This window comes from Ascidiella aspersa, chromosome 3 (assembly GCF_963924565.1).
Source record: "Ascidiella aspersa chromosome 3, kaAscAspe10.2, whole genome shotgun sequence".
NCBI lineage: Eukaryota > Metazoa > Chordata > Ascidiacea > Phlebobranchia > Ascidiidae > Ascidiella > Ascidiella aspersa.
In genome coordinates, this window is record NC_139449.1 from 26,188,832 (window position 1) to 26,201,535 (window position 12,704).

The 12,704-nt window shown below is 38.5% G+C and overlaps 2 protein-coding genes across 2 annotated transcripts; one reads left to right on the top strand and one right to left on the bottom strand.

Moving 5' to 3' along the window:
• The first annotated feature begins 477 nt into the window (after nt 1-477).
• LOC146161172 (uncharacterized) lies at nt 478-7,975 on the top strand. The gene is made up of 3 exons (XM_083384068.1): nt 478-2,078; nt 6,277-6,446; nt 6,957-7,975. The coding sequence occupies exons 1-3, from the start codon at nt 1,939-1,941 to the stop codon at nt 7,910-7,912; spliced, it is 1,266 nt and encodes a 421-aa protein (XP_083240194.1). The 5' UTR covers nt 478-1,938; the 3' UTR covers nt 7,913-7,975.
• A 1,538-nt stretch (nt 7,976-9,513) lies between these two features.
• LOC146161173 (heat shock protein beta-7-like) lies at nt 9,514-10,993 on the bottom strand. Its single transcript, XM_083384941.1, has 2 exons — nt 10,749-10,993; nt 9,514-10,200 (listed from the first exon to the last, which is right to left on the bottom strand). The coding sequence occupies exons 1-2, from the start codon at nt 10,895-10,897 to the stop codon at nt 10,098-10,100; spliced, it is 252 nt and encodes an 83-aa protein (XP_083241067.1). The 5' UTR covers nt 10,898-10,993; the 3' UTR covers nt 9,514-10,097.
• Between the last annotated feature and the right edge of the window lie 1,711 nt (nt 10,994-12,704).

Sequence of the window (12,704 nt, forward strand, 5' to 3'; positions counted from 1 at the left end):
ATTTGAGGAAAGACCTTAACAGCAAAATATCTAGGGCAAACGTCTTGCATTGTGGTAGGAGAATCACTGTGTGTTTCGTAAAAACAATTCGCTTTAGTTAGTTGTGTACTAATACCAAAATATGGTTGGTATGAGAAGTCAATTTTGCTCTGGGATAGACAATATAGTGCATTCTGAGGCTGGGCGAATCATATTATTTTGGCAGTGTATAAGATATTCCAGACACGACATTGCGTCATTTAAACAAATAGTTATTTTTGCCTCTCAGGAGTCCGGTTTGAAGAATGAGAAGCACCTGATGTAGGCCTAAGCCTACCCAGTTAAAATCAAACGCCCATTCGCAATTATAATCTTGTCCAAATGTGCTCTTTTGCACACTAGAGCTATCACGACACACATAAATGGCTAAAAATGTATGACTTGGGCTGGTAGAACTTAACATAGATTTAAAAAGGATCGTTGTTGGAACAATTTAAAGACGCACAAGATTTGCACGAAGCTAGAAAATTTGTCATATATTTTGCATAATTTTTTTGTAAGTTAAGTTAAGATAAATTCTTAGTAGGGCGGGTCATTATATTGCGTAGGCCTTACGCTCTTGATATTTTCTTAAGTCACTGTTTTCAAATTACTTGACTTGACTTGACTCAAGTCTTTTAGACAAATTACTTGACTTGCACTTAAGTCATTGAGTCAAATAACTTGCGATGAATTTTAGGGGTTTTTATTTAACAATTTATCATAAAATTGAGCTATTTAACGCAAGTTCTGAACATAAAACTGTTAGATTGCTATACATGTTGTTTATTTGTTACTTTTTAGTTGAATTATTGCCTATAATTGGACGAGTTAGTCATTTTGAATGGTTAATCGTTTTATTATTATATTAGTTGTGTCTCTGCATTACGGCTAATCAAAACATCAAGTTGACAAGCAATAACGCTGGCATACACTTGTTAACAAACGTTTCAACAAATCATAACTGATCGGCGTGACTTAAAAATACTTACAAGCGAGAAACTGCGCTAGCAAACCAAATTAATTCATACTTTCTATGCAACCTGACAGTATGCATTAAATTTAATTCAGAAGGATTTATTTGAGTGTTCATATCTCAGTCGGGGTCTCCAATTTATATTTCAACAGGTGAGACATGACCACCGTGCTATGTGACTCCACTAAATCGAAACTAAAACAAACTGTCATAGCATTTCAAAGAGCATACTGTCAGGTCGCTTATAGATTTATTGTACTTTCACATAATTTAGCATAGCTCGCTTTCAATAAAATGGCTTACAGCGCAGTAAAAACACGTGTTGCGGAGCGCATCGTTGACTGTTAGTGTTTTATCCAACAGCAGCGTGACACTATATAGCACAAGAGCGACTGCGATGGAGATTAGCTGAGTCGAATGTCGGCTAGATTTGCCAGAACGGCCACGAAAGGAAATGAGTATCTAGGTGAAATATTTAACACTTTACCAGGCGAACACGCTATAATTACAAGCACAAACAGACATGCGTCGTTTCTCTACAGTTGCTTGACTTGGAGATGACTTGCTATAATAATGACTTGACTGGGACTTGACTTGGGCAACTGATGACTTGCACTGGGACTCAATTTGCTATTTTATTAAATACTTGACTTGGACTTGGTTATTTTACATATGACTTTACTTAGATTTAAGTTATTTTACAAATGGCTTGACTGCGACTTATCATTTCAAAATGACTTGTTTACAACACTGTTTTAGGTGTTATTAGCTTCCGTGTTTTGCACACTCTTGCAACACGTATAAGACGATGGGGCACAGTGGAAATAAGCATGATGATGTTCCTGAATGCTAATTTTTTATTCGTATCAATAGACTGCTTTCACAATTTAAAATCAGTTTTAAAGGTTTAGTCCACTTTTAACAAATGTTTAAGGTCATCTATCATGAATAACCGTATGAAAGAAGTTCTTATGTGTCCGGTTTGTATTGACATGCTGAGGGTACCCGTACTGGTTTTACCCTGTCAGCACAATCTTTGCAAACCATGTGTGGCTGTGCTGCATGGTTCAGAAATAAAAAACAGGTAAGTCGATTACTTGCGTTTTAAATTGTGTACTTTTTGTAGGCCGGCCCGTCAATGCGTTTGAGCTTTTTTTCGGAACTCTTTTTTAGGATTTATATAGTGATAACGAAGGAGTGAGCAATTGGGGTTTTTAGCGTTGTAATTATTTGCTATGGGATATATAAAGTTTTGTGTTTTTATATTCTTCAAAGAGTGCAATTTGGGTCAAGTCAATCTAGTTCGGGGTTTCTCAACCGTGGCCCTCGGCCCCCCTGGGGGGCCACGGAGCGGTAATTAGAAGGCACGGGCATAATAGGCGTAGCCAGGGGGACACAGGGGCCATTTCTCCAAAAAAATTATAATATATTTTACACTTAATAATTTTGTAGCATTTATAAGCAGTACACAACTATCGATCACAGGCATGCTACACCTTCAATTGTTATGCACTGTTACGTCACAAACGATATAGTTATTATGTTTGCTGTGTACTTATTAATGTAGTTTTATTACTTTTAGTCATTTGTTTTTTCTTTTTAAATAGGTTTTAAGCATTGCGTTAAAACTCGACCAGTTGCTGAGCGAAACATTTTGCTAGTATATTTATTTGTTTTTGATACGGCAGTTAATCAGTTGTAACGAGCCTCGCTGACGGGAACCGACTAATGGACTTTTAATCGTAGTGTCATTACTGATTCGTTGTAAATATAGTTATTTGTTTATGTTTTATATAAAGTCGTTTAATCGCTGTGAGGTAACAGTTTTAATGTCAAGTTATAAGTTTGCCTACTCAGCGTGTCTTGTCTTTTCCTGCATCAAGAAGCGGTGTTTCAAATCAAATACTTTTACTAGTTGAAGTTCAAAATTTTCGCCCCACACATATTTCGGGTGGCTAAGCCACTGACCACAGGAACTCTCTAGCTACATATTGCAAAACCAGACACCACTTTCAAAAATTGCCAGTTAACTTTATTTTTTGGTTTATATTATGACTGTAAAACTTTTTTGTAATGTTTTATAACACAGTTTTCTAAAACGTGTTATTAGACGAGAGATGTTAAAAGTAGAAGCGTGGATCCTTTTCTTTCGTTTATCGACGAAAGTTACGCCTTACCCAACGTACATGTATCCAACATCATCAGCACCTTTCAGGCGGCCAGGCCAATTTCTTGCCGATAAATCATTAAGAGTCCGTCAAATGCCGTTGGGCGAGAACTAATCTAATAATCTCAGGTGTAGAGATTTCGCAATTCCCTTAAGGGGCGTTAAGTTGCAAAATAAACATTCCGTAGGAAAACGCATGAAGTACGCTGGAGGGTAACTCAAGGTCATTTTAGGACAATACTCAGCTAGGTTGGTTATGTAAATTAATAGTAATTCATAAACCGAAAATTCATAAATCATCTCGACGAATGTGGTAACATTGGCTTGGCTCAGTACAAAACAGAGCAAAACAATAACTTGGCAAGATCAAGCTTTGTAATGACTAAATAAGCACCCGATTCGATTTGTTTTCAACGCTTGTAGCGTTCGTATTAGGATCATTCGGGGCTTTGAAGCGTCTGTGTTAGAACATGTGTTAGAAATTAGACGCTTTAAGCAGACCGTATAAGAACAGGATACAGGCGAACAGCGAATGCGCAGACTAATCATGCATAACGAAACGTTGCCAAGCGATGCAGACTACAGATTTTTTTATCTTGTACAGTTTTGAATATTAGAAATGCAGAAATGTTTATAACTGTACCAAGTTAATGCGATGTTTATAATTTTACCCAGTAAATAGAAGGTTAAAAGCTTTTATTGTTGCTAAAGCCTAACCTTAGCGAACATTATTTGGGTTAGGGTGCGGGTTAGCGTGTCGGTTTGGGTATAGGTTAAGCAATACTATTAATAATAATACTTGAACCACCCTTACCCCAGAAAAGTATAACAAAACACGCGGGTACAATGCCGAAAAAATTCGGGTGACTATAGGTGCAACAAAGTTAAAAAAGGGCGCTGGTCTAGAATCCTACCACATTATTAGATCAACGCACAATATTAGAGTTAGGGGCGGAGAGAGTTAGTGTTTGGATGTCGGTGGGTCAAGTATTCTTATATTTATTTTTAACCCTAACCAAAATAATATGCGTTGTGGTAGGACTTTAGACGGCGCTGGTCTAGAATCCTACCACTTTTTTTTTAGCGGCAGAAGGTACAGTAGCAAAATTTAGTTTTTTAAATGTAAATTCCAAAGGTAACAATAAAGCTGGTTAGGCTAGCCATATTTTTCCCAAAGGTGAAAGCATGTTCCCAATAAATTTGTACAGGGGGGTATTATCTTGCAAGTGGCGACACCTGGCGTATTTTATTGAAGGTTCACGGTCATATATGTTTGCATTTTGCCCGAAAATTTAGAATTGTGTAGTTGCCCTTGTGCTTGGTCTACCCTAATGATAAACACACCGTCAGAAAGAGCCAACCCTCTTCTGTACAGCGAGAGCAAAAATAAACCCCTATATGCATGGTGCGACGCCTAGCGGAACTCTTAGCGTACCCTATTTTATAAATCTCTTGCCACTAGGTGGCAGCACAGAAACTCTGGTCGAGTCTTGGGGTAGCCTTATTCTATTCCTAAAACGTAACTATGAGTGCTTAGTGCATTAGCCTTTCTTTACAGAGTCGATTCTTTGGGGGTAATTTTGATGAAATATCTACGGCCGCCTAGCATACGAAATTGCATTGACGTGCGCAAGTCTAGAATCCTACCACAATATTTCGGCTTTTTGCCCGAATTTAGAATTGTGTAGGGCGCTGGTCTAGAATCCTACCACATTATTAGATCAACGCACAATATTAGAGTTAGGGGCGGCGAGAGTTAGTGTTTGGATGTGGGTGGGTCAAGTATTCTTATATTTATTTTTAACCCTAACCAAAATAATGTGCGTTGTGGTAGGACTTTAGACGGCGCTGGTCTAGAATCCTACCACTTTTTTTTTATTTTTTTTTTTTAACTTTGTTGCATCTATAGTCACCCGAATTTTTTCGGCATTGTACCCGCGTGTTCTGTTATACTTTCCAGGCTGGGGTAAGGGTGGTTCAAGTATTGTTATTAATAGTATTGCTTAACATATACCCAAACCGACACGCTAACCCGCACCCTAACCCAAATAATGTTCGCTAAGGTAGGCTTTAGCAACAATAAAAGCTTTTAACCTTCTATTTACTGGGTAAAATTATAAACATCGCATTAACTTGGTACAGTTATAAACATTTCTGCATTTCTAATATCCAAAACTGTACAAGATAAAAAATCTGTAGTCTGCATCGCTTGGCAACGTTTCGTTATGCATGATTAGTCTGCGCATTCGCTGTTCGCCTGTATCCTGTTCTTATACGGTCCGCTTAAAGCGTCTAATTTCTAACACATGTTCTAACACAGACGCTTCAAAGCCCCGAATTATCCTAATACGAACGCTACAAGCGTTGAAAACAAATCGAATCGGGTGAAATAAGTTAACTTAAATGAAAATAAGTGATTTGTTAAATTTTGGAGCAACTAAGTGCATTTATTTGTTGATTAATGTCTGTACTTGATATTAACGTGGAGAAGTAAAACAAGAAAAAATACACGTAGAAATAACGCTAAATATTTTTTTATGAGCAGTTGGGCCACGAGTGTTGAGAACCTTTCAAAGGGGGCTACGAAGCATAAAAGGTTGAGAACCACTGATTTAGTTGATGCATTTTCTTCGCGCTTGTGGCGAATCTAAATACGTCTTTTTCATGCGGCCGTTGTATCCTAACGTATGCCTCGAACGCAAAAATTGATGTAAGTCTCCAACGCAAATATTAATCGCGTGCTCTTGGCGGCAAGTCTCCTAAATTAAACGTTTTCTGAATTTAAATATTTGTTTTCGCGCCCCATCTTCTTAGGCTCAGACCAATTTAAGTTGCGCGATTTCGATCGTTAACAGGAAGTTTTTTAAGGTTACTTGTCTGACGCAACTTTGTAACGTCATCTTTGAACATGTTTAGGCCTCATACAACAAAACTTTCGTTTAACTTCTATTTTTCGTAAAACGAATAAGTGACAGTGTTGGACTGTCGGTACAATGCTGAGCGTTTGTGAGTTGACTTTTGCTATACCACCACTAAAATTTCTATAAACAACTAATAATTATAGATATAGGAAAAACACGTAAATAGTATGTACATGCCTTTCTCTTTTTATCAGCTGCCCCATATGCCGAAAAGAGTTTCAAATCGAAAGCGTTGACGAACTACCCAGAAATTTCATTGTAGAACAATTGATTGAAGAGCATATAAAGCACAACGATAATGACACGCAAGCGACAAGCACTCAAAGACAAGGAGGCGGAGAATCGTCGGACATACCATCTAAAGGTATGAACGAAAATAAGTGAAATATTATTGCCCTGTCCGATTCGTTGTTTTATTCTAAAACTTCTGGTGCCTCTAATTTCGAACAAGTTACAACCCTCGCCGCACAGTCAAAACTTTTGATTGTAGAACTTTTGAACCGGCAACGGATTTAGCATGATGTGTTTGTTTTCGGACTCTCATATTTACAATCTTACCTGCTCATGGAAATATTCTAAATTGCAAACAATTAATATTTTTTCAGGCAATTTGTTCCCCCAGAGTTAAAGTTAAAAGACATACAACGCAAACTATTTTCTATTATTATTGCTGCAGTCAGCAGCACATTCACCGGCGTTACAGTACCGCGAATGCATTTTTATATGAATGCCAGTCAACTTTATTCTAAAGCGATTTTAAAGCTCAGAACAACGTTCGCGTTTTGATTACCCTTTCGTGGAACGCTAAAAATATTTTAGCGAATTTTTCAGATGCTTGCGGTAAATTATGACATGCTTCGTCATTGCGTTACAGATCTCGTGGTTACATTTAGTAAAGTCGAGGTCAGCCCATCAGCGCCTTCTGCACCACCTGATCAAACGACAACCAATTCGCAAAAGCCGGTAAGGCCTCCGCCCCCCATCAATACGACTGCGGTTGTTTCGGAACAGAAAAGCGCGGCTTTGCTGCAAAGACAGAAGGAAGAAATGGATGACAAGATGGCAAAAGCATTTAAGAACATACAAATCAAAATTGAAACGATCAACACCCTGATTATAAGCGAGCAATTCGAGGCGGCCGGCAGGCGCGCTGACGAGCTGGCGGCCGCCGCTGTAAGCCTGCCGCTGACAGAGCTTCACTGTGAGGCTGCGGTCCGCGACCTGAGAGACTTGGCTAAGCTGATAAACAGCAGGGACGAACCGAACGCTGCCATTTCGCTGCTGTTCGCGTCCGCGAAACTGTGCGAGCGCGTTCCCGAAGGCGAAGCGAAGATCACCGAGCTGATGTACTGCGCCGAGGCGATGCAGCCGGTGGCGCGCAAGGCTTACGAGCTGAGCATGGTGACGCAGTTCAAGCAACATGCCGTGCCGGTGCTGGCCGACGTTGTGCGTCGTATCAGTCACGTCGCCAACGCCGATCGCACGTCGAAGCTGCTCAAGGAGGCCTGGTGCTTGCGTCACGTTGCGATGTGCTGTAGCTACGTCGGCGACTACGAGGAAGCTGTAGTGCACAACCGTGAGGCCATCGAGCTGCTGACGCGGGGACTAGGACGAGCCGGGGCGGCCAAACGGCGCATATACGGCGTGTGCCAGCACAACTTGGCCGCCGCCCACAAGCAGCTGGGCAGCTTCGCCGAGGCCGAGAAGGCCTACCTGGCCGCCATCGAGGCGTACAACCGCGCCGAAGACTGGCCGGACGCGGAGCGGAAACGCAGGAGCGTGCTGCTGTCGTCCACCGGACTCACCGAAGTCGGGCGCTTACTTCAATAACTATCATTACAATAATTTCGATTTGTTTGCTTATTTTTGTCAAATAAAGGGTACAATAATGTCGTTTTTGTGTAAGGGTTACTTTTGAATGACACTATCCGAGGCAGGCAACAGATTAAGCGGGTCACGCGTAAATTTATTTTGTTATTTACCGTTTTTTACCAATACCTACATTTCTTTTATATAGAGCTGGGTTCCCCACTATAATAGCTGGATTCGGCTACCCCAGCCAACTGAATTTATTTGCCATAAATATAATTACCTCGAAATGATTTAGATACACTACAGCCGTGTTTCTTAATCAGGTGAATAAATTTTTTGCAGGGGTTAACCAACCAAAAGGGGTGAATAAGGGTGAACGAAAGTTCAGGAGCATCCTGGTCACTAGTAAACCATTTTCTGCAGTACATCTACTACTGAACTTGTTTTTTGGTGTTTTTTTTGCTCATTGTAATGGTTGGTTTGCACTGAGTGCATAAGTACAAACATTTGGTGATTGTGTTTTGTGCTTTTGTAGCTTTATATATCCGGACTCGAGAAATTGTAGATTTCCAATGGTAAACCTTAGCTTGAGTTGATCTTAGCAAAAATGGAAACAATCTAAGTCATTTTGTGCTGTTATATATAGACGAGATAGTTTTATCATATCATGGAACAAGGGTGAATGAAATCTGGATATAGATGCTAGGGGGGAACAAAATAAAAAAAGTTTAAGAAGCACTGCTATACAGTACATTTTCATTCGGCCTACGAGTTATGCAACGTCTTCTTTGCCTTAATAGACTCTGAAAACAGTATGGTATGGTTATAAATAAAGATAAGTAACGTAGCCTACATTTGGCTGAGTATACAAAACTCAGCGCATTTTTCCTGTTGAGGCACGCATACACAAAGTTGTTTACGTAGCCATCTCATCTCAGGAAGTCTGTGCTTAATCGCTAACATGCTTATTTTAATATGTACTTTATTTTCTAAAATAAAGTTAAATTTTAATCTTCAATATACGATTGACAAACTCGAAGGGTGGTAAAGTGTTTTGCTATATTTGACGAATCGCCAAAATAAAGTTCTCAGAGGCATTTTAATATATGTTATGAATCTAAAATGGTTATCAGTGCTAGGGATGTCCGATAATATCGGATCAAAGCCGATACCCGATGCCAACTGGTATGAGTATCGGTACTAGTCCGATACTAGGTTGGTATCATTGCTGGTCCGAAACCAAATTTGTATAGGTTATTTTATCCATAATTTACCCTAGAAAGCAGCATTTTAAACTTTGAAAGGTAAATCTATCAAAAAAATAAAATCTTGGCAGAATAGCGTTGGAAAAGTTATCTTTGAACAATTTGTAATCTATTTTATTTATTCGCGCATAGTACTGACGTCATTGGTTTTGGATCGGTTCGCGATAATTTTTTCCAAAATATCGGGTATCGTTATCGGATTAAAATGTCAAGTATCGGACATTTCTAAATAAGGCTGTGGTACTCCAGTTTATTAAGTTGATACCTAATTGCGAAAGTGTCCGATCTGACACTTGGACTGCGAATCCACCTCTGCGAACTGAGGAACTATATATGGCAACTGGACCACCTAAGTGGATTACTTATTTGTAATTCTGAACTTTAAAAACACGCCCGTGGAATTAAGGCATATTGTGATGCGGTAAAAATTTAATTACTTGACGGTTCTATACATAGCCAATTTGTGAAGAAAAGCAAGTATTTGGGATGTTCTTTGTAATCGTATTCCAGTTTAAGGAAAAAATATGTACGATACTTCAAATATAAAAATTTTGTAGAACATTGCAACATAGCCTATATATCATCTACCGTTTTCAAGTACGGAAAATTGAAAAAATTATCTTAATGTATAGGTTAATCATTCAAAAAATATTTTTACGCTTAGGCTACCGGTACATAAAATTGCAAACGTTAGTCGTAACAATGGGTAAACTTGTGACGAATGTAAACAGGTATATTAAAATAACACAGAGCCATTAACGTTGTGCTGTACATTTTAAACGAGAAATAATGTTCTACTTTTTATAACTAATCTTATGCAAATCAAAACATGAAGCAACAACTTGGAGCTGCGAGCACGAACAGACTTGTATTTTTAACTTTGCCTGTTCCTCGTCAGGCCTGTGGTTAATTGTTATTGGCATGACGGGTCTCGAGTATCAAACGGCGGCTTTCAGCCAATCAGCACGCAGCACCAACGTTCCGTCTCGATTTAGCTGTGACGTCACAGTGGTTGCATCTACGTCTGCGGGCAGCTGGCATCTGTAACGGATTGCAATTTAAATGTCCTTGCTGTAATTCACAATAGACGTATAGCAAGCTTAATAAAAGGCATCCATTGTTGCATGCACACCCACAAAAGTGGAAATCGACCAATGAAAACTCGATAATCGTAAATCTAGTTTGAAATCGCTACGAAACATACATTTTTTGTGCTTTTTTAATGTAGGCCCTACCTGGTATACGGAAAAATTGGTAAAAACAATTAAACGGTCGTTATAGTTATATGTTTTTAATTGCATTGACTTGATTAGACTGTGACAATGACTTGAATGTACTGAGACATGACTTGCGATTGGCCTAAACTACTTGACTTAAACTTGAGTCACCTTACAAATCACTAACTGCCTGAAACATTGGTGATTTCAAATTAATTTTGTTACAACCCTAGGATATGCACCAAGTATAGACATACTGGTGACCAAGTATGAACACACTGGTGACCAAGTATGAACCTACTGAAGACCAAGTATATGCCTACTTGTGAGTTGCAGGTCGCAAACTGTAAAATAATTTTAATCATCACCCACCTGTGGTTGAACTCTGCCTCCATGTGCCCGTCGTCTGACGACCTTTCCGCATTTACCTCTACAACTTTGTTGACCGTCTTAACAACGATGTCTTCCGGGGCAAAGTCGCCAATGTGCACCTTCATTTCCCACGGTCGTCTCAGCACCATTTTACCAGGATTTTATAGAGCCTATGTTTAAATAAGGATAAGACAGATTTCTCTCAGCCAACGTTTACTACAATTAGCGATTTAATGATGACAACTAAGACTAAAACAATCATATATTTTTTTAACTTTCATAAGTAGTGTCCAGACTTGGACAACTAGATAGTTCTAGTTTTTTTTTTAATTTTAATTCTAATCTAATGTGGATTTTACAAAAAATGCTACTATGTCCAACGGCATTTTCAGTCTCTCAGTTAAAACAAATAATTTCAATTAAAACTCTTTCGCTGAAACGAATTGTATGTAATTTTTACAGTCTAAAAAGCATAAAAGGCAAAAAATTAGCACACATATTTACCATTCAAGTTCTTATTAGAATAATTTGCGATTCAAATTAAATTGATTGTTAATAATTAAATGTAATTCTAGTTCAAAATCTAGTTGGAATTTGATTTTTAAGGAATTATAATTCTAATCTAATTTGTAAAAACTTAAATGCTCAATAGTTTTAATTCTAATCTAATTTAAAAAAGCTATAATAAATCTAGTTGTCCAAGTCTGGTGGTGTTATCTTGCTTACGTTTCAGAATAATAGGTTATGCAATGTTACAAGGTCTTTCACGTCCTAATAATTTTGTACGCCTTATCTCACTGCTCCTTATGTTAACGTAATTCGCTTTGACAGGTAAATAGAACATAAACACATGCGTCAATATAATACGAACGCTACTCCAGTTGTGTGATTTCAACATTACGCTTTCTGGAAACATTGGGGCAAGGAAAAGGTGAACTGGCGATAGGCGTCGAGAAAATTAGAACTTCCTGAGTTAACTCGCTAATCAACTTGCGTTCTATTCCGAACCGCCTTGGCTCGCCAGGCGACGAGTCGTTGCCAAGGATTGCCGTTTTTCATTCCACACTTGGCTACAGCCGTTTCTCTGGGGAGCAATTATCATCGTACCACTCAGGCCTTTGCCTAATCCCATTCAACCGGACACTGCGTAGCATCATACGTCATTTGTACGAGTCAAATACACTACGTACGCGTTTACGCTAACCCAACGTTGCCTACATCACGTTCTCTGATGTTGAGAGGAAAAATTTAATTTCAAGTCGATTAATGTTCAGTGTAGTCAAATCTAAAACATTAAATGGCCACATCGGTAACACCTATTTAGTTACCTTATTTTACAGTTTTTATTTGTTGTATTGACTTTTGTTTTCATATTGCATTTCCTTAACCAACCAACCAACCAACCAAGGGTCGTAAATAAAATTGCGAGCATCTATTCTTGGCAAATTTGCGTTTTCCGTTTGTTCCCTGGTGTTTTGTCTACTTAAGTGGCATTATTTTATAACATCGTTTATAATTCTTTATGGAATTCTTTGAAAAAACGATAGAGTTTGGTGGTTTGTTAAATATTATTGTGACTTGTCAGTGCAATAAATAAGTAGCATAATTGTAAGTTGAAATGTAGGGCGCTCATTGCTTGCCACAGAGTCATAAATGATATACCTGCTAACATTTCTCCCCTTTTTTCTAAGGGCACCTTGTGGAGCAGAAAGGCTGTTTTTTGCAAGAAAGGCATTTTAAAAAAATTCATGACTCGCCAACATGTTCTTTCCTGTGCAATGAACCGTAACTACATCTTAGTAATTTCCTAAATCCTGCCTACTGCGACCATTTTACCCGCCAGTTATATAAACAAATGAGCTTTGAGTCAAACAAATAAGTTTTAAGTCGGCTCTGTTTATTTTGTCAGCAGCTTTAAAGTTCGTGTGCTTTCATACTTAAAAATTAACGTAGTCG